The sequence below is a fragment of the Archocentrus centrarchus genome, chromosome 6 (assembly GCF_007364275.1).
Source record: "Archocentrus centrarchus isolate MPI-CPG fArcCen1 chromosome 6, fArcCen1, whole genome shotgun sequence".
NCBI lineage: Eukaryota > Metazoa > Chordata > Actinopteri > Cichliformes > Cichlidae > Archocentrus > Archocentrus centrarchus.
Genome location: NC_044351.1, coordinates 9,239,066 through 9,260,004, shown reverse-complemented (window position 1 = coordinate 9,260,004; position 20,939 = coordinate 9,239,066). Strand labels below are relative to the sequence as shown.

General features: G+C 41.0%; 1 protein-coding gene across 2 annotated transcripts in view; it reads right to left on the bottom strand.

The window, feature by feature from the left end:
• kif21a (kinesin family member 21A) overlaps window positions 1-20,939 on the bottom strand; it is an 82,399-nt gene that overhangs the window by 32,964 nt on the left and 28,496 nt on the right. For both annotated transcript variants that reach the window (XM_030730729.1, XM_030730731.1), the window contains exons 2-3: window positions 3,792-4,014; window positions 1,022-1,204 (exon numbers count right to left, since the gene is read on the bottom strand). In XM_030730729.1, the coding sequence (XP_030586589.1) occupies window positions 1,022-1,204; window positions 3,792-4,014 (406 nt within the window). The remainder of the gene's footprint in view (window positions 1-1,021; window positions 1,205-3,791; window positions 4,015-20,939) is intronic.

Sequence of the window (20,939 nt, the reverse complement as noted above, 5' to 3'; positions counted from 1 at the left end):
CAGAGCTCTGTTCAAAACATTCTGATCAATGTGACTGCCTGATTATATTAAAAAAAAAAGAAAGGAAAGAAACTAAGAGTCTGGAAAAAGTTAAACAGCTTAGAATCCATCCCCGAGTTATCACTGCAGGTTTTACTTTCATTCTGTGTACTGCCTGTACATTGCCTGAGAGGTGAAAGCAATGAAAGTATGGCGAAAGGTTCATTGCTCATTAGGGTCATTGCTTTCAGCACACTGGGATAACTCAAGGTGGCTCGAATGACAGAATCAGCATTTTTATTAGCTCACCTCTTCTCATTTTGGCTATGGTGGCAGAACTGAGAGGTTCTGATCAACAACATATTAAAATGTTTTCAGAAAATATCTCTCTGCTTATCCAATTCAGGGTCGCAGAGGACGGATGGATATCACTTGAGCCACGAAGTGCAAGTAAGTAATTAGGTGTGGCACCTTATTTTGCTAAAAAAAATAAAAGTAGTATAGCTTTATCAATATCTGATCTTAATTAGATGCAGGTTCCTGCTGATACAGTGCCAAAGAGCTCTCAGTTAAAGCAGCTACTTGTAGTTTTGAGGCCATCTGCACCATCTAGTAACTGCTGAAGACTTGGGCCTGAAATGGCATCTTATGTGCCTGGTGTGAAATTTCTTTCTCATCCACATAGTGCCTCCCTGGGTCCAGTTTTGTGTAGGTTGAGCCTGATGGACCAGCACAACTGTCAACTAACATCATGCTTTATTAACTCTGTCCAGACAGAGACCTTCTACCACCCCCCACCCTGCCCCATAACACCTCCTGATCCCACCAACGACAGCTGCTGCAGTTGCAGTGTGGATATTTTCAAATGAATGAGCGCCGTGTCAAAGCTTGTTAAACCTGCAGTGTCAACAGCATAAGCCTGACCTATGACACAGAAAAGCCTGAGAAACATCTATTTTTATTTAATGGGTTAAATTTTACCCCAAAGAAGCAGGTTAAAAAAAAAAAAAAAAAAAGCAGAAGCAGTGAAGTGAGCGTGTACCTCAAGGAACTGGGCGTTGATTTTAAACTCTGGTACAGGACGTTCCTGCTCCTGGGCGGTCCGCCGGCGCTCCTCAATGCCCTTGAAGAGGTGGTGGACAGCACGGGGGATGATACCCAGCTCGTCATCTGCTATGTTGACGTCAAAGCCAGTCCCCATGGTGTAGGTCTTCCCTGAACCCGTCTGGATGGAGGGGAGAAGAATAAATGTAATAAATGCACATTTCTACACCTCAGTGAAATCTAAATGCCTGAGAGACATGGACGGGTCTCCCTGATGACCACAGAAAGCTTTCAAACTTCACAAAAATCTTTCTTCTGAGAATAAAAAATTTAACTGTTCTTTTGTTACAGTGTGTCCTATTTTAATTTTGTAAAGCTGTCACCAGTTTCATTTTGCTTCTGCACTACGTTGTGTGATACAGAGTGGTTACCACTTTGTTTTTACTTCACTTCGGCTTTACTAAGTACGTCCAGTAATTGTTTAACTGTATTTTTAACTTTATACATTTTTACTAGATTTATTTTGAACTTGCAGAGCACTTTGATTGGTTTTTAAAGGAGCTATAGGAAGCGCATTTTGTGCTAAATGCCATGTTTCCCACTGGTGTTTCCACATTTCTGTCCATTTTACCAGAATGTTGTCTGAAATGTTGAAATGCTAAATATTCAAATGTGAGCATTAATAGCACTCGAAAATTTTTTATTTCAAAACAATTTCTCCGCAGAACCTCTTAAAAAGTTTGTAACAACATTTAGTGCAAACACTGACACATAATATTTCCAGTAGTTAGGTTAAATTTTGTCCTGAAACATTTGGACATCTGGAAGAGGCTTCAGCCCGACCACAAGCTTAAACTTGATAAGCCGAAGGAAATAGACGGACGGGCTTTTGGAGATTTGAGATGTTTGCATCGAAAAGTTCACCACATTTAAAATTTAGTGTGAAAAGACAGCTGCACTCATTACAACGTGAGAAATTTCCTCTTTTTTTTTTTTTTTTTTTTTTTAAAAAAAAAAAAAAAAAAAAAAAAATTCCTCTTTGAGTTTCTGTTCCAATTTTTCTGGGACTGCTGAAATTTTCAGGTGTTTTTGGAATTTCTGAAATATGTATTCTGGTTTCTCCTCTTACTTTCGGGATTGCGGTTCTTTTGTGGTTTTGTTTGTTTGCAGGATTTTCCACAGCAACTTTCTTAAAACTAATCCAGGGCACTGACCATTCTAAAGTGCTTTAAATATGACAGATTTAGTCTCTTTGCTCAACATCATTACTGTCTGTTTATATCTGCAACCCAGTCGGGCTGAGTTCTTGTGATGCAGCCCAGTAGGTTGGTCTAAATCTAGATTAGTGCCTGTAAAGCCTCAGAGGCAAATGGGTCTGATCCAGGGCAAACCAACCACTGTGTGTGTGTGTGTGTGTGTGCTCAGTGTGTGGATGTGCTTTGAGAAGTAGGCCAACAGTGAGAGTAGCAGTTACTAGGGAGATACGGGTTAATATGGACACACATTAAAGATGTATATCTGTCTAAAAGCTGTGCATTTCACTTCTTCTGAATCATGTGCAGCAGGAGCTCTGTTGCAGGGGGGATGGGGTGTGGGTGGGGTGGGGTTAAAGAAAACGGTAAAATAAAGGGGGGTAGGTGGTAGAAAGAAAAGATTTCGGGGGGGACTCATTTTCAGTATCAATTGACAAAATTTCACAAAGCCCAGTGTTAAAATAGTCAGTCAAAAACCCAATGACTGAGATGTAATCATGTAAGACGAAGAAAGGCTGTGTGCTGCTCCCTGCACATTTTACTACAAAGTAATTACAAGTGCTCTTATAGTAAAGTCAGTGAACAAGTGTGTGAAGTTTGATGGGTCTAGCTTGAACAGTACCAGTACGCTCCCACCACTTATACTACAAATCCCACTATGCAGTGCAACAGCTGTCGCACAGGTCACGACCTGTGCACTAACCCGTTTTCCCGTGTTGCCAATGACACAATGATCAGCGATCTGCAGATAAATACTAATATAAAGAATACATTTTATTTGTAATCGCCTTTCTTGACACCCAAACATACTTTACTTTGACTTTTTGGTCATATTTTCAGGTACTTTGTCTATAGACATTTTTTAGCTATTGGCCCTGCTAATTTTTTATATTTGGTTTTACAGCTAAGGATCCTACAAATCTTTAAGTTTTTAATATCTTTCAAAGCTTTACACTAACAGTATCACTGGCAGTGATAATATAAAAATCACTGGTAAATACCAAACATGTCCCTTCAATGGAGCTATTATGCATTTTTTTTTCTTCTTAGTATCTGTCATTGCTGGTGGATGAATATCATGTTGAAGAGTAAAGAACATGTCTTTGAACATATCTTTGAAGAGTAAAGAACATGTGCCAGATGTAATGGTGCTAACTCTGATTCTGGAAAAGTAAACCTCACGGACAGATACCCAGACGGACCGTATGACAACAATTATCCTCCCGCTTTATATCGGGCGGGAGGAAAAAACCTGTAAATTATGCAAAAAGGTCTATTTTACTGCACTTTTTACAGTAGTGGTGCAGATGCACTATTGTGCACAAATCAGTGTGCGTGCAGTGGAAACAGCCATCTCCTCTGGGTAATAACTTGCAGGATTATAAGATCTGAGCTTACATGATTTGACATGCAGATTTTCACAGCCACAAAAAAAACCTCCACATCAAAAACCACAGGACGGTGCTATAAAGCACCATCAGTGCTGCAGCTGTGGCACTGAGGACAAAGACTTGCCTGTCCGTATGCAAACACAGTGGCATTGTAGCCCTCAAGGCAGCCCTCGATCAGCTTCTCTATGCAGTTGGTGTAAATGGTGTCCTGATGTGAGTCCATATCGAACAGATAGTCGTAGGTGAAGGCCTTGTCTTTCCCCAGGATCACCTGAGGCTCTCCAGGCATCACATACGTACAGATGTGACATCCCTCAATCTTCTCTCGGGCCAGCTGAGGACGAATCCTGCAGAAAATACAGAACTGGTGCTTAGACTCGGTCATTACTTTGTTTCTGTGTACAATAGTGCTAAAAGTTATATATGATTCAGGCTTTAAGTTAATACAAAGAAGCCAAGGTTCTCAGAAAAATGAAAGGAATACATCCCATTGTAGTTATGCAGATTTCTTAAAACTGAAGTTCTTCTAGAAGTTTTGTCACGCAGCAGCCATCTTATTGGTCACAGTTAGATAAAAATACACATATAGACTCACCAGTTAAATCTGATAAAAACAAGATTTAAAAAAAAAAAATTTAAATCTTGTTTTGGAAATGGAAATTATAACACCATCTTTCCTGTTTCTACAGATTCAGGATTCTTTGAGGGCCATGTTCCTCTCTTAAATCTTTGAGAACTCGTGTCTAAGCTAGAAAAATAAAAAGGACCTTAGAGAAATATGCAAAATACACACAGACATCACATTTAATCCAAAAATGCCCCCAATTCAGAGTATGGGCTGCAGGTGGGTGAAATATGATCAGTGAGAAAAACATTAATCACAATCTCCTAAAAGGGTTTCAGACATTAATTATCAAATGAGACTTTCACAGAATCCATTTGCATTTACTCAGTCTGATGTCACATATTACATCAACACCCTTTAAAGACTCGCAAAGAGAAACAATGGCAACGCATCACCATGTGCACAAAGTAGTTTGAGTGGATGATTTGTGTGTGCATATGCAGATTTGAATGCCATTAATTAAATCAAAAAACTTCTTTAGACCATCTTTCAGAATTTACTGCAGATGCATAAAAAAATAAACGCAATGATGTAGAAAGACTGCATCACTATTTCAATTTTTTTTTTTCTTAGTAAAACTGTTAGTTGAAAATTCCTCTCAAATCTGTCCAGAAGTTGCAGTCTGCTTGTTCAATAGGCGGCTCATAGGAACATACTGGATTCAGTATAATCACATCAGCGGCAGATGTGTGGATCTGTGGGGACGGGGTCAACATCCTAATTTATATCCTACTCTGACCCAGTATTTTGATCTATAAAACATGACAACCGGGTGAATGTGTGCTGCTGTAGTGTGTCTGTGTGTGAATGGCAAGGCTGATGTGTTAGCAATGCTTTTGTGAATGCTGACCAACTAAAATCTGCCAGTTTTCTGCATTAACTAGCGTAATGTGGATGCTGTACAGCAGCATCTTAAACAAAATAAATATATATATATATATATATATATATATATATATATATATATATATATATATATATATATATATATATATATATATATATATATTTATTTATTAGGGGTGGGACTCGATTAAAAAAATTAATCGAATTAATTACAAGCTTTGTAATTAATTAATCGAAATTAATCGCATTTTAATCGCATTTCAATATTTGACATGAGAAATATTAATTTAAGTTTAGTTGATGAATGAATCAATATACATAAGCTTAAACTTCAAAATTTTGTTTATTTTCCCACCAGTCTGCTACACAGACCAACGAAGGGTGGAAGTGCTCCTGTGATAAGCAAACTCCTTAAATTAAAGTTAAGCATCATAACTGGATAGTTTTATTCAACATTAATGTCTCACTTGTTATAGTTGGAAATTAATCATTCTCTCAGCTGTATTCCTTGATGTTGAAATGTGTTATGCTTGTTTTAACAGCTTATTTTGAATTAAAGACTTAAAATTAAACCACAAAAAGGAGAAAAAGTTCGTTCTCCGTTTAACAGCTGCTTTTACACAGCTGTGCTTCACACTCACGGTTGCTAGGCGACATGAGCTACGCAGAGGTGACGGCAGCTGATATGAAGGCTAGCTGCTCACTTCCGGCCTTTGTGGTGTTCGTGGGCTGCGAAAGACGTGGGCCGGGTCCTTCGCAGGATGCGGCCCCTAATTTGGACATTGTGCGTCGATATAATCTGTATGCCGGGAACTCGCGCACTGAGAAACGTTCCACGTTGCAAAGTGCGATTAAAATGCGTTAAAATTTTGAACGCGTTAATTTCCCCATAATTAATTAATCGAAATTAACGCGTTAAAGTCCCACCCCTAATTATATATATATATATATATATATATATATATATATATATATATATATATATAAGAAAAATAATGGAAATCTGTTAGCTTATGAACCAACACAGACTAAGTATTCATTCTGACCATCTAATCTAAGGGAGTTATTTTATTAAGATACATAAAATTAGGGCCTGATCAATACAGGATTTAAGGCTGAAACCAAAACCCATATTTGGCACTTTAAAAATCTGATAATCTGACACGTCAGCCTTTTCTTTTTTTAATCCCTATTCAGACGCATGAAACAAACATTTATTACAAGTGATGATGAAAATTTAAAAAAAAAGACTCAAGACAAATGCCCTTTAACCTCGAGTGTTGGCATTTGTCTTCTAGAAGTCACTCTGTTCTTGATGAAGTTCCAAACATGCATGTAGCCAACAGGGAAGTTGCAACCAGCTGATCTGAGCAGGATTCAGCAGTGTGCAAAACAAGAAAATGAATAATGACACACATGAAATGTTAGGAAAAAAACGTATATATAGCCCAATATCTGATTTTTAAACCACCTTCATCAGTCAGGCTCTACCAGAGGTGTTCTTTTGACATCATGCTTGTCTCCTTCACTGAAGAATCTCTAATCTAGGGGTTATCAGTCAGGATCTGAATGAAAGAAGTGATTAATCCAGTGTAATTAATTTACAACACAATGTACTGGTAGGAGTGAAGGCCAGGGTTGCTCTTATGTAAGGTGTCAGCATCTAAAACACAAAGCAAATTCATAACTTCAGTTTCTATGTTGTGCTCATGTTCAAATAAGACCAAATGAGCCACTCTTCAGAAAAATTATTTTCATGTATTCAGCTCACAAACAAGCTTGGAAGAAAGTCACCTGAAAGCAGTCCTGAGTGGATAAGGGCCTTATTGTGCCTCTGAGTTCGGGGGGAAAACAATACTGTGAGCGGACTACAGTGCAGCCATTGTGCCCGCCTGTGTGACAGTGGATCCCGGCGCTGACACCAACGCCACGGCTGCAGGATTACACGGCCGGACGGAGGCGAGGGAGGAGAGGTAATGTCCTACGTGGAGGTCACGAAATATCGGTGAATAACGAACAAAACGGTCACTGATTGTGGGCGCACGCAAAAGATACTTCGCTTTTCAGTGCTCTCGACTGATTTTGTTGGTAGTCCCTGAATTTTTTGAGATCCCTTTACTACATTACTAGTGCATAGCACAGCGATATAAATGACCTTAAAAAGCTGCTTCTCAGTTAAATGAGGTGCCGTTATGAAACAGCCACAGCCAGAGGGTTGTGAGCAGAGCAGCGAGGACTGTTAGTAACAGCAGAAATGCAACAATGTGTCCCATCATCTTTATTACTTTTTAAATATTGCTTTAGTTGAAGGATAATAAAATCTGAGCTCCGGACGATTTCAAAACAGCCCATCAGATGCTCGTGTACAAAGTGAGAACAAACAGTTCCTGAACTCAGTCTAGAGTTCAGGAACCTCTTCAACGTCATCTCCCTGTTGCAGCAGTACATTGTTCCCAGTCCTCCTGCCATGTTCTTCCCGGCAGTCATGTTCTGACTTTTAAATGTCTATTAAAAATCTACTAAATTTTATACTACTTTATTCTTTTGCCTGGTTATATACTTTATTCAATTTTAGTTTTATTTTACTTTCTCTTAGTTCACTAACTGTTGTTTATCTGTTTCATGAGGTTTGTTTTTTTTTAATCTTTTACATTCACCTTTATTTTATTTATTTTTTTAAAACCACTTTTATTTTATTAGTTTTAGTTTGCTTATGTTGTATATTTTGTTGTCTTAGTTACATTTGTTTTGTCTTATCAGCTTGCTAATAATCTGTGAGTACTTTGAATTCCAATAACCTGCTCCCTCTACAACCCCAAAGGCCAAACAGCAGTTTTCAGTGGGAGAGTCCACAACAGTCAATCCTGAAGGTGGTGCCTCAGATCAGGAGCACACTCCTTTTGTGATACATGCCACTGTGTCTCTGTTCACAGCACACTGACATGCAAAAGTATTTTGGGATCACCAAATGAACCTCAGCAGCCAGTTTTGGCTCCTCTGGTCATCATTTGACACAGCGGAGGAGATCTGTTGCACATCACAAATGCGAATGGTTAAAACGTGACTATTACAGAGCACTCCGCATAGTAGGAGCACCTGGAGCGGTGCATGGCTTCTCAATGAGATTATGAGGTTTAACTTTAATTGCACTGTTTGTCTTAACAATACAGTATAAAGCAACTGGAACATATCCTGAAAGTTTTGAACCTTATATACTATTCAGATAGATTAACTGGGACAATTACATCAGTGTAAACATTAACATTGACGCTGGGAGTCATCCACGTTCTGAACACAAACCCTGGGTAAACAAGAGTATACAAATCCATGTAACCCTTCTGAGTTAAAGCTTGTGCTCTATTATTTGGATCTCATGTTGCTGTCTTAATGCACAATGTATGTAATCCCAGTCAGAAGATAAATTAAATGCCATGTCAAATTTACCGTATTTAACCAATTACATGTTTCCATGGTCTCTAAGAGTGTTCTAGAAATATAATCCTTTCCAGTAACCACATGGGGTTTGGGGGTGGGGGTCTTTGTTTCAGATGATTTAACTCACTAATTGGGTGTGTAATCCTGTCCTCTCCCGCAGCACTCACTCACAACTGGGAATCTGACGACATTTCCTAAATTTACTCTGCATTTCATCTGGATGTAAACAATGAAATGTTTTTTTTTTTCAGCACCATCAGCATTTCAGCATTAGCATTACACAGATGAGTTCAAATAATTTATTTTTACAGAATTAAATTCAAATTCCTGTATTAAAACACATAACTAGGTCACAATAACAGTAAATTAAAACAAATAAGGTCTGCGATGGATTTTAGTTTTATTGTTTATACTCAGATATGTAATGTACTGCTGTGATATTTTTGTGTAGGTGATTTTGACAAAGACTGCATTTACTCGCTAATATTTTAAATACATTTAAAATCAATATTCCTCAATAATAATTACTGACATCAACTGAAATGAAGCCAAAAAAAAAGAATTTGTAAGAAGTGCAGTACACTGAGGCTGACTGTATCAATAAGGGGCCACACAAACAGCTGTGCTTGCTCATCTATTTTGAAGGCTGCAGTCTACAGGGTCAGAGGTCATGATGGGACTGTAGCAGAGACCTATAGTTTGGCTACTATTAGTAACTGACTCACACTTGATTCAAAATGCTGCAGCTGACTTCCGGTTGATACATGGTGGAAGAAGAGAGACGCAGAAGGGCTCTCAGATCACTTTTTGTTACTTTCTTAACAAAAAGTTAGCAACTTTTACAGCTAGCAGCCCCCCAAATACGACAAAACGCTACAGATAGAGTACAGACAGGGACTAGAAAGAGAGCATATTTCTCCCATATTGGCTTCTCTTCATTGGCTCCCTTCATTGGTTGTGGTTCCCAGAGTATTTAAAAGTAGAATGGAAGGCAGAGCCTTCAGCTTAAAATCAGGTTTAAAACTTTCCTTTTTGATCAAGTTTATAGTTATTGCTGATCAGGTGACCCTGAACCCTCCCTTAGTTACACTGCAATAGACCTAGGCTGCTGGGAGCTTCCAATGATGCATTGAGTGTTTCTTCTTCACTCACTCACCTATTTTCACTCTCTATGTTTATACACACTCTGCATTTAATAATTAGTTATTAATGTCTGGCTCTCTTCCACATGTCTTTTGTCCTGACTCCCTTCCCTCACCCCCAGCTGATGTCTGATTGTTGGGGTTTTCTCTGTATTATTGTACTGTAGGGTCTTTACCTTACAATATAAAGTGCCTTGAAGTGTTGTTGTGATTTGATACTATATTAAAAATAAATAAATAAATAAAAAAAATAAATTAAATAAAATAAAAAAATAAAAATAAAAAAATCAACAAATAGCTGCCAATCTTCCCAGGAGTGGCAGCCCAGCAAATTCATCCCAAAGTCAGACTGGGCAATGCACAGAGAAATCACAAAAAAACCCCAAGAGCTCCATCTCAGATTCCACAGGCCTCAGTTAGCATGTTAAATGTTCAAGTTTATGACAGCAAAATATGAAAAAGACTGAACAAGCATTGCTTGTTTGGAAATGTTGCCAGGGGAAAGCCTCTTCTTCCTAAAATGAAAATGGCAGCTTAGTTTGGTGATGTTGTATTTGGACAAACCAGAACCAGGTGATTTGTTTATCATGTCCTCATAATTAAAATCTGAGAACTGACAGAGAGTGTACTTTTTCCACATGACTATGTATACGAAGGAAACCTAAAGTGGTGCTTAATAACTGTTATTAAATGTTACTCAATGTTATCCCATTAGTGAGCCATTTTTATTATTATTATTATTATAAAGTATATAAAGTTCAACTTGCTGCTCCTTGCTGGGTTTCATTTCATTATTTCAAGTTAACAGTAAAACAATAAAATTTCCCCATTGAGATGTAAAGGGGAAATGATTATTTGATCCCCAAGCAAAACATGACTTAATGCCAAGATGTTTCTTGCAGTTGGTCACCAGGTTTGCACACATCAGGAGGAATTTTGGCACACTCCTCTTTACAGAAACTCTAAATCCTTTAGATTTCTTGGCTCCCACTTGGCAAGTCAAAGCTTCAGCTCCTTCCACAGATTTCTTTTATAGGACTGAGGTCTGGAGACTGGCTAGGACACTCCATGATTAATGTGCTCCCTCTTTAGCTCCTCCTTTGTTGCTTTGGTGGTATGTTTTGGGTCACTGTCATGATGAAGACCCATCCAATGCCCATCATCAGGGATGGTGTTCTTTGGGGGGGTAATCAGCATTAAAATGAAACTACTGTAAAAATTAGAGACTGTTTATTTCTTTGGAAGTGAGCAAATGTAAAATTCAGCAGGGGGTCAGTTATTTCCCATACTGTATGCAGATATGACTGAACTGTATCACTGAAAGCTTTACATTTATACTTTTACACATTCAGTTTGTATCTGAGATGCAAGTATTCATCTATGAATATTGGAGCATGCCCAAACACGCTACCACACCCCCACCCAACTGCCACCAAACAATGTTCTCACTAAATAATTAAAGGTGCTGATATCACCCTTCTTTAAAAGGAGGGATAGCATGCATGAAAGTGTAATTGTGTGCCTGTTTAAGACCGCAAGCTACAAAAGGTATTTCATTGTCACATATAGTTTAAGTTTTAATTCAGCTGTCTAAAAAAAAAAAAAAAAATGAAAATAATGTAAAACAATGAGATTCAAGGATGTGTAAGAGATAGATGCACTAAATACATGCAATTCTTGCACAACTTTATCCAAGGATTACCAGTCAGTTATTAATGGTCATATTTTGTTTGTTGTTTTTTTATCTGAAATTTAAATAAAGCAATTAAACATTTAACTCTGGATATTACTGGAGGTCAGGTCAAAATGAATTACGTTGTCATTATTATGTAAAACTAAAACACTCCTTTCAGTGGTTGCTGCAGAAGGCCAGAATTTTTTATTAGGATTTTCTGAGGACAGCAGTGTAGCTGCCTCAGATAATGTTACCTGCACCTGGGCTTTCCAAAGCTTCAATGTCCTTTACAGAGGAGACAGCTATACTTGTGTGAATGCAGGGAAAACCAGGATGTGCAGAAGACAAAAGTGGTAGCATGAGAGAAAACTGCCAGCCGCTACACGCTGGTGTCTACATGCCTTCTTCTGGTTGTAAACAAAGTAAGGCAGCATTGCTTGATTTAACAGTGATTGCTCTGAGGCAGTTACTTTTCATTAGTTTCCTTTATCAGCTCAGACGATCATTCCTAACAAAAACACCCTGCACCACCAGGGTGGGGTTTACATTTTCTAAGTAAGTTCAGAACTAGCCAGGCAAGTTGCAAATTACAGCAACACAAATTCAACTGCCTTTGAAACTCTTTGCTGTCATTTCTCTTAATCTTCCTGATAGTCACTGTGGTTAAATGCCAAATCTCACCCATCTGATCTTGAATGAGACCATTTGGAAATACAGTTTAAATCAGTCTGTAGTGCAGCCTCAAAATAGGTCTTTCTGTGACCACATTAACGGCTGTCTGAACCCAAAAATTTAAAGCAAACCAGGAAATTTCCTTAAAATCGAAGATGAAACTACTTGGCATGCATTCTCTTACTTTATTTGGAGATGTTTGCAAAGCTCTTCATTTTGTGCTTGTGCAGATTTTGGGTACAGGGTTATAATAGTTTTGGATTTTACATTATAGTTTAGTTCGTTTTTACTTTTTTTCTCTAATTCAGTTAGTTTTAGTTCATTTTCAGAGTGGTTTTGCTCATTTTTATTAGTTTTTATTTTTTGTTTAATGCTTAGTTTTAGTTAGTTTTAGTGTTTTCATACTTAATCAGGTGCAAGATTCAAGGCGCAAAAGTGACTACTGTGTAATGAAAACTCAACAGAAGATACCCTTTTCAAGAAATATATTCCACAACCAACTGTTCACAAGACAGTAGCAGTACATGCTAAATGTGTGTAATATTAAGGAGTCACATGAACATTAATAGGGAGAAACAAAGAAAAATATGAACTCGAAAACTCAATAAATTCTACAATAAACTTCAGCATCGATGCAGCAGATTAACAACACCTACATGTGGTGTTTGACAAAAACAAACTCTTTGAAGGAATCAAAGCTCAAATCCAGCTGCATCCTGATGTTCTCCATCACCTGAAGCTGCCTCTGCCTTGTGGTCTACTGAGGACCAAAACTGACATAATTAGAAATAAAAGCAGAAATAAATATTATTTTTTATATATATATTAGGGCTGCACGATATATCGAAAAAATATTGTCATCGCGATATTGGCACGTGCGATAGGCATATCTAAAAAATGCGCGATAATTTCTAATTATTTAATGTATAAATCACGTCTTTCTTTATGTCCGCACTTTGACCAATCCCGCGCGACCTTAAATGTGAAGGTGCCGCGTCGCTATTGGCCAGAGCGAGCACATGCTCTCAGCGGCGCAGGGAGCACGTACACACACAGAAGGAAAACAAGCATGGCGGGAATTGAAGAGACGAGTCGAGACGAAAACAGAGAGCATTTGGGACGACTACAGTTTTTCCACACAGGACGAGTCACAGACACAAGTTCTTTGTAAGTCATGCCGAAAAATCGTGGCTATGTCAAGAGGAAACACGACAAACCTCCTTCAATACAACCACAAGGAACTTTACAACGTATATTTAACATCTAAAAACCCACAGCCTACTCCGGTAAAGTCAAGCAAACGAAAGGCAAGTTCACAAACTAACATAAATGATAGTTTCGCTTCTGCCGCTCCTTATGAGAAGGCAGAGCTCAGTGAAGTGGATTTTTATGCTAGCACTACTAACTTGTGGTCCAGTCGAACCACTGAGCCATACATGAGTTTTACCGTGCACTTTCTGACATGCAAATTTGAGCTCACGCTGCCTATAAGTAGCATACTTCCCCGAGACACACACTGGTGAAAACATTGCTGCTGCCCTGCGGGATGTTTTGAACAACTGGAACTTGCCCAAACACAAACAAGTGGCCATCACAACAGATAACGGAGCGAACGTGGTGAAGGCTGCTGAGGTCAACAACTGGTTCAGAGTGCAGTGCTTTGGCCATCGCCTGCATCTGGCAATTGGTAAGTGTTAAAGATAAAAAATTACTCTCAAGACATATAGCCCTAATGTACTATAACATTTAAATGAAAAACAAACAAACATGTGAACATGTTTGTTTATATGTTAAATAAATGCAACATTTGAAATGCATATTTGTTGTTGGTATACATTTTATAGATTTTTTTTTTCTTATTGGTCATGTATATTGCATTTTTAGGTAAAAAGAAAAAATATCGCGACAATATCGTTATCGCAATACTAGACCTCCATATCGCATATCGCACTAATTTCCAATATCGTGCAGCCCTAATATATATTTTGTTTTTCCTTTTCCTTATACGTGGTCGTGTGCTGGTGTTTTATATGCGGTACTGGGACTTTTTTTTGGTCCTCGCTCTTTGTGCTCAGTTTTTTGGCTGCAAACATATTTGTCCCTGTTTTTTCACTGTCTTCATTCCCTCACGTAGTTTCAGCAGTCTCCCTCCAGGAATTTGCTGACATTTGAGAGTCCTTATATTGATGTTTTGATAATTATTCCTGATTGTTATTCTCTAACTGATAAAGTAGTTAAAAGTAGCCGTAAATGCAGTTTGTGTGTGTGTTGTTTCATTATCCTTTTTGCAAATACAAAAAAACTACATTTAAACATGCTGAATCCTGAGTTTGGTTTTTGAAGCTGATTTCTGATTGCTGAGCTGAACACCTTCCAAGATGGCGCCGGTGAGGTCAGCAGCCATCGTACCTGCTCCTACGCTTTGTTTGTCTATATTAGGTTTAGCTTTAATTCTGGACTTTATAATTCCGCCTGCTCTGTGTCATATCACGTATGACAGACAGACTCTTTTTAATATCAGAATACAGCACTCTGGCTGTATTCTGACACCTTTTTCTCCCGACCCGGCTTGGCCTGAGGAGATCCTGCATTTCCAGTGGGCCAGCTCAAACAAAGGATGGCGCAGAGCACCCAGGTCACAGACAAGGCCCCGAGGGAAAAGAGCCGGCGTAAGAGAGAGGCTGAGGCGTAGAGCGCACCAAACGCCACTGCCGAGCATCCTGTTGGCTAATGTCCAGTCACTGGATAACAAGCTGGACGAACTCAGGGCCAGGATACAGTTTCAGAGGGACATAAGGGACTGCAACATCATCTGTCTCACGGAGACATGGCTGACCCCCCTCATATCGGACCACGCCGTACAGCCGTCGGAGTTCTTCAGTGTTCATCGCACGGACAGAACGAGTGAGTCTGGAAAATCAAGAGGAGGAGGTGTGTGCCTAATGATTAATAACAACTGGTGTGACAGTAGGAATGTTGTCCCTCTGAAACGATCATGTTCACCTAACCTGGAGCTCCTAACCCTGAAATACCGCCCCCACTACCTGCCCCGCGAGTTCACTTCGGTCATCTTCAGCGCCGTCTATATTCCACCTCAGGCGGACACAAACACTGCACTATCCAAGCTACATGAGGCGATTTCCACCTATCAGGCTAACCAGCGTGATGCGGCTCTCATCGTAGCCGGGGACTTTAACAGTGCAAACTTGAAAAAGCTGATACCGGAGTTTATTCAACACATCGACTGCCCCACCAGAGGAGAGAGGACCCTAGACCACTGCTACTCTCCATTCAAAGAGGGCTACAAAGCAAAGCCTCTTCCGCCTTTTGGGAAGTCTGACCACACCTCTGTCCTTCTCATGCCGAAATACAAACAACGGCTCAGGCAGGAACCCCCTGCTGTGAGAGAAGTGACACGGTGGTCTGATCAAACAGAGGCCGCTCTGCAGGGTGCGTTGGATTCAACCGAGTGGGACATGTTTCGCAGCAGCGTGGGCGGAGACATCGAGGAGTTTACGGAAACTGTTGTGGGATTTATTGGGAAAGTTGTTGATGACACTTCACTTAGGAGGACCATCAGGACTTTTCCCAACCAGAAGCCGTGGGTGGATAAATCTGTCCGCGTCGCCCTGAGGTCCTGCACCGTTGCCTACAACTCCGGCCTCGCCTCTGGGAACATGGAGGACTACAAGGTTGCATCATACAACGTCCGCAGAGCGGTGAAAGAGGCAAAACATCGCTACGGCCGCAGACTGGAACAGCAACTACAACAGTCTGACTCCAGGGGACTGTGGCAGGGACTACGCACCATCACGGACTACAAAGCACCACACACACCCCCGGTGAGTGCCGACGCTTCTCTGGCTGATGAACTCAACATCTTCTTTGCGCGCTTTGAGTCGGGAAGCCGACAGCCCGCTGCGCTCCCGGCCGGAGGGGCGGAGACACTCACTGTGACGGAGCGCGACGTGAGGAGGGCGTTTAGACGTGTAAACACCAGGAAAGCAGCTGGACCAGACAGTATTAGTGGACGTGTCCTTAAGACCTGCGCTGACCAGCTGGCACCTGTGTTTACACTGATATTCAACCTCTCACTGAAACTGTGTGTGATTCCCACCTGCTTTAAAAAGTCCATCATAGTCCCTGTCCCAAAGAAACCACACCCCAGCAGCCCCAATGACTTCAGGCCCATAGCACTCACCTCTGTGGTGATGAAATGTTTTGAGAGACTCATCAAGACATTCATCACCTCCTCACTGCCCACCACCCTCGACCCACTACAGTTTGCATACCGGCCAGACAGATCCACAGACGACGCCATATCCTTCCTCCTCCACAAGACCCTTTCACACATAGACACTGGTAAGGGGAACTATGTGAGAGTGCTGTTTGTAGATTACAGCTCAGCATTCAACACCATAGTTCCCTCCAGGCTGGTCTCTAAGCTGCTGGACCTGGGCCTGGGCCCATCCCTGTGCAGGTGGGTTCACAGCTTCCTGACCAGCAGACCACAGGTGGTACGAGTGGGTCACCTCACCTCATCCTCCCTCACCCTCAACACTGGATCCCCCCAAGGCTGTGTGCTCAGCCTTCTGCTGTACTCACTGTACACCCATGACTGCAAGGCCACGTCAGAGTCCAACGTCATCATCAAGTTTGCTGACAACACTGCTGTTGTGGGACTAATCTCCCACAATGAGGAGACAGCCTACAGGAGAGAGGTCTCCCGCCTGGAGAACTGGTGCCAGGAGAACCACCTCCTGCTCAATGTCAGCAATACGAAGGAACTGATCGTGGACTTCAGCAGGAAGCAGCAGAGGGACTACCATCCACTTGTCATCAGTGGTGCTGAGGGGGAAAGAGTGGACACTTTCAAATACCTGGGAGTGACCATCTCACAGGACCTGTCCTGGACTCATCACATAAACATCACTGTGAAGAAGGCCAGACAGCGTCTCTACCTCCTCAGGCGGCTGAGAGACTTCAAGCTCCCACTCAAGGTGCTCAGGAACTTTTACACCTGCACCATCGAGAGCATCATGCGTGGGAGCATCACCACCTGGATGGAAAACTGCACCAAGCAGGACTTCATGGCCCTAAAAAGGGTGGTTCGTTCAGCTGAACGGACCATCAGAACCACCCTCCCCAACCTGCAGGACATTTACACCAAGCAATGCAGGCTGAGGGCCATGAAGATCCTCAAACAGCCCAGCCACCCCGGACACTCTCTCTTCTCCCTGCTCCCATCAGGCCGGCGTTACCGCTGCCTGAGGGCTAAGACTGAAAGGTTGAAGAAGAGTTTTTACCCACAAGCCATCCGTCTGCTCAACTCTGAGCCCTAACTGGACTATCATTGCACAATGTAAATATTTAGGGCCCGAGCACGAACTGTGCGAAGGCCCTATTGTAATTGCTTCGTTTATTATTATTATTAGGGCCCGAGCACGAACTGTGCGAAGGCCCTATTGTAATTGCTTCGTTTATTATTATTTTTTTTTTTTTTTTTTTTTTTTTTTTATTATTATTATTATTATTATTATTATTCAGGCAAATGAATTGGCTTTTTGGGGGCTTTATCATATTCAAAAACTCATGAAACTTTGCACATGCGTCACACCTGGTGAAAATTTAAGTATTTTAATGGGCTCGGGCAAGGGCGCGCCCAAATGGCTCGCTAGCGCCCCCTAAACTGGAGCCCCACCGCTGTGTTTCACGTACATGAATGAAACTTCATACACATGTATATCATGTCCAGGCGCACAAAAAATCCTCTTGGAGCCATGCCCTAAACCCAACAGGAAGTCCGCCATTTTGAATTAATTATGCAAATTTGGCGATTTGCAGCCCTCACACTTTTTCTAATAACTCAGAGGTTTTAGACGTTATCATCTTCATATTTGGTTTGTCTAACCTACACCCCCAGGGGAATCTAAATCTCGAAAATGGTGAGTTTTTGCCAAGGGGGAGGGGTCCTTATGCCCCTTTGAACTTTGATCATTCGCCATGAAATTTTGATTGCCTCTCATTCATACCTACATGATCCAATGTGCATCAAACTTCTCCAGTAGGATGAGGGTGCCCCCCTGAACACATACATATGACAATATTTAATATCAGTCGCAGCGCCACCTAGTGGGAACAGGAAATGTCATATTTTACACTTGGAGGTCCAGCTCCAAGGTGGTTTAGCAGAACCATCTCAAATTTCACCTGGAAAGCCTTAAGAAGTTGGACTTACTGTGTTTTCAAAACTGTGACTTTTTGACAAAAGGGCGTGACCCTTATGGGACGGCAAAGTTCGATGATTCGCCATGAACACAAAAATGGCTGTAACTCCAAGCCAACTTGCCCAATCTGGCTCAAACTTCAGTCGTGTGATAAGCATGCTGCCCTGAACACATTCATATGCATAAAGTCCATAAACGTTAGAGCGCCGCCTAGTGGCAGCTCGGAATATCTTAAAATAGCATGTTTTTTGAGTAGCCCCGGAGCTACGTTTTATCTACATGTATGAAAATGTACAGGCTCATGTAACATACTAAGACGTACAAAAAAGTCTCTTGGACCCATACCCCAAACCCTACAGGAAGTCGGCCATCTTCAATTGAAGGTGTCAATTTTTGCGATTTCCACGCCTGCTATTTGAACGAACTCGTCCTAGGGCATTTCACCCACTGACACCAAATTGGCTCCAGATCATCTACACAAGTAGCCCATCAAATATTGTGGAAATCTTTACAAAATATTAAACGGCCTTGTCACACCAGGCCATTAAATTTGGCCTTTGTTTTTCTCCCTCACCACCAAAATTGTTTGTGCACTTGTTCGCACATGCTTTGTCTGATCAGGCTGAAAATTTAATCACTCATGTACACACCCAGGCTGAATCCATAACTACAGATTCAAGACTGTAGGCGCAATAGCGCCCCCTACAGAAGCAAATGAAAATTTGTATGACCGTCCACAGAATTAGTTTTGCTCTGAAATACATGAAATATCTTTCACCATTCCTTACAAAATCCTCATCTATTTGATAAGCCTCCTGCCCTGAACACATTGATATGCATAAAGTCCATAAACGTTAGAGCGCCCCCTACTGGCAGCTTTAAATATCATAATATACCATGTTTTTTAGCTAGCCCCTGAGTTACATTTTATCTACAGCTCTGAAATTTTGCACACTCATGTAACATCCTAAGACATACAAAAAAGTCTCTTGGAGCCATACTCCAAACCCTACAGGAAGTCCAGCATCTTCAATTGAAAGTGTCAATTTTTGCCATTTTCAGGCCTGCTATTTGAATGAACTCCTCCTAGGGCATTTCACCCAGTGAGACCAAATTGGCTCCACATCATCTAGACAAACAGCCCATCAAAAAAGTCAATCAGACCCATGCCCTATTTTGCATGCTGGAGCCGTGACCACACCCCCAAATATTCCATTGCGTCTATGCCGAGAGCAAAAGATACCTTTTCCTATAAAAGAATTCAACTTTCTAGAGACCCATCACGATCACAAAACCTCCGAGTGCGGCACGGGTCGACGAGCGCCACAGGTCGACGCGCGCGGAGTGCGAGGGCCCGATATCACCGCTTGCGGTTTTAATTATTATTTTTTTTTTTTTTTTTTTTTTATTATTATTAGGGCCCGAGCACGAACTGTGCGAAGGCCCTATTGTAATTGCTTCGTTTATTATTTTTATTATTTTTATTATTATTCAGGCAAATGAATTGGCTTTTTGGGGGCTTTATCATATTCAAAAACTCATGAAACTTTGCACATGCATCACACCTGGTGAAAATTTAAGTATTTTAATGGGCTCGGGCAAGGGCGCGCCCAAATGGCTCGCTAGCGCCCCCTAAACTGGAGCCCCACCGCTGTGTTTCACGTACATGAATGAAACTTCATACACATGTATATCATGTCCACGCGCACAAAAAATCCTCTTGGAGCCATGCCCTAAACCCAACAGGAAGTCCGCCATTTTGAATTAATTATGCAAATTTGGCGATTTGCAGCCCTCACACTTTCTCTAATAACTCAGAGGTTTTAGACGTTATCATCTTCATATTTGGTTTGTCTAACCTACACCCCCAGGGGAATCTAAATCTCGAAAATGGTGAGTTTTTGCCAAGGGGGAGGGGTCCTTATGCCCCTTTGACCTTTGATCATTCGCCATGAAAATTTGATTGCCTCTCATTCATACCTACATGATCCAATGTGCATCAAACTTCTCCAGTAGGATGAGGGTGCCCCCCTGAACACATACATATGACAATATTTAATATCAGTCGCAGCGCCACCTAGTGGGAACAGGAAATGTCATATTTTACACTTGGAGGTCCAGCTCCAAGGTGGTTTAGCAGAACCATCTCAAATTTCACCTGGAAAGCCTTAAGAAGTTGGACTTACTGTGTTTTCAAAACTGTGAGTTTTTGACAAAAGGGCGTGACCCTTATGGGACGGCAAAGTTCGATGATTCGCCATGAACACAAAAATGGCTGTAACTCAAAGCCAACTTGCCCAATCTGGCTCAAACTTCAGTGGTGTGATAAGCATGCTGCCCTGAACACACTCATATGCATAAAGTCCATAAACGTTAGAGCGCCGCCTAGTGGCAGCTCGGAATATCTTAAAATAGCAAGTTTTTTGAGTAGCCCCAGAGCTACGTTTTCTCTACATGTATGAAAATGTACATGCTCGTGTAACATACTAAGACGTACAAAAAAGTCTCTTGGACCCATACCCCAAACCCTACAGGAAGTCGGCCATCTTCAATTGAAGGTGTCAATTTTTGCGATTTCCACGCCTGCTATTTGAACGAACTTGTCCTAGGGCATTTTACCCAGTGACACCAAATTGGCTCCAGATCATCT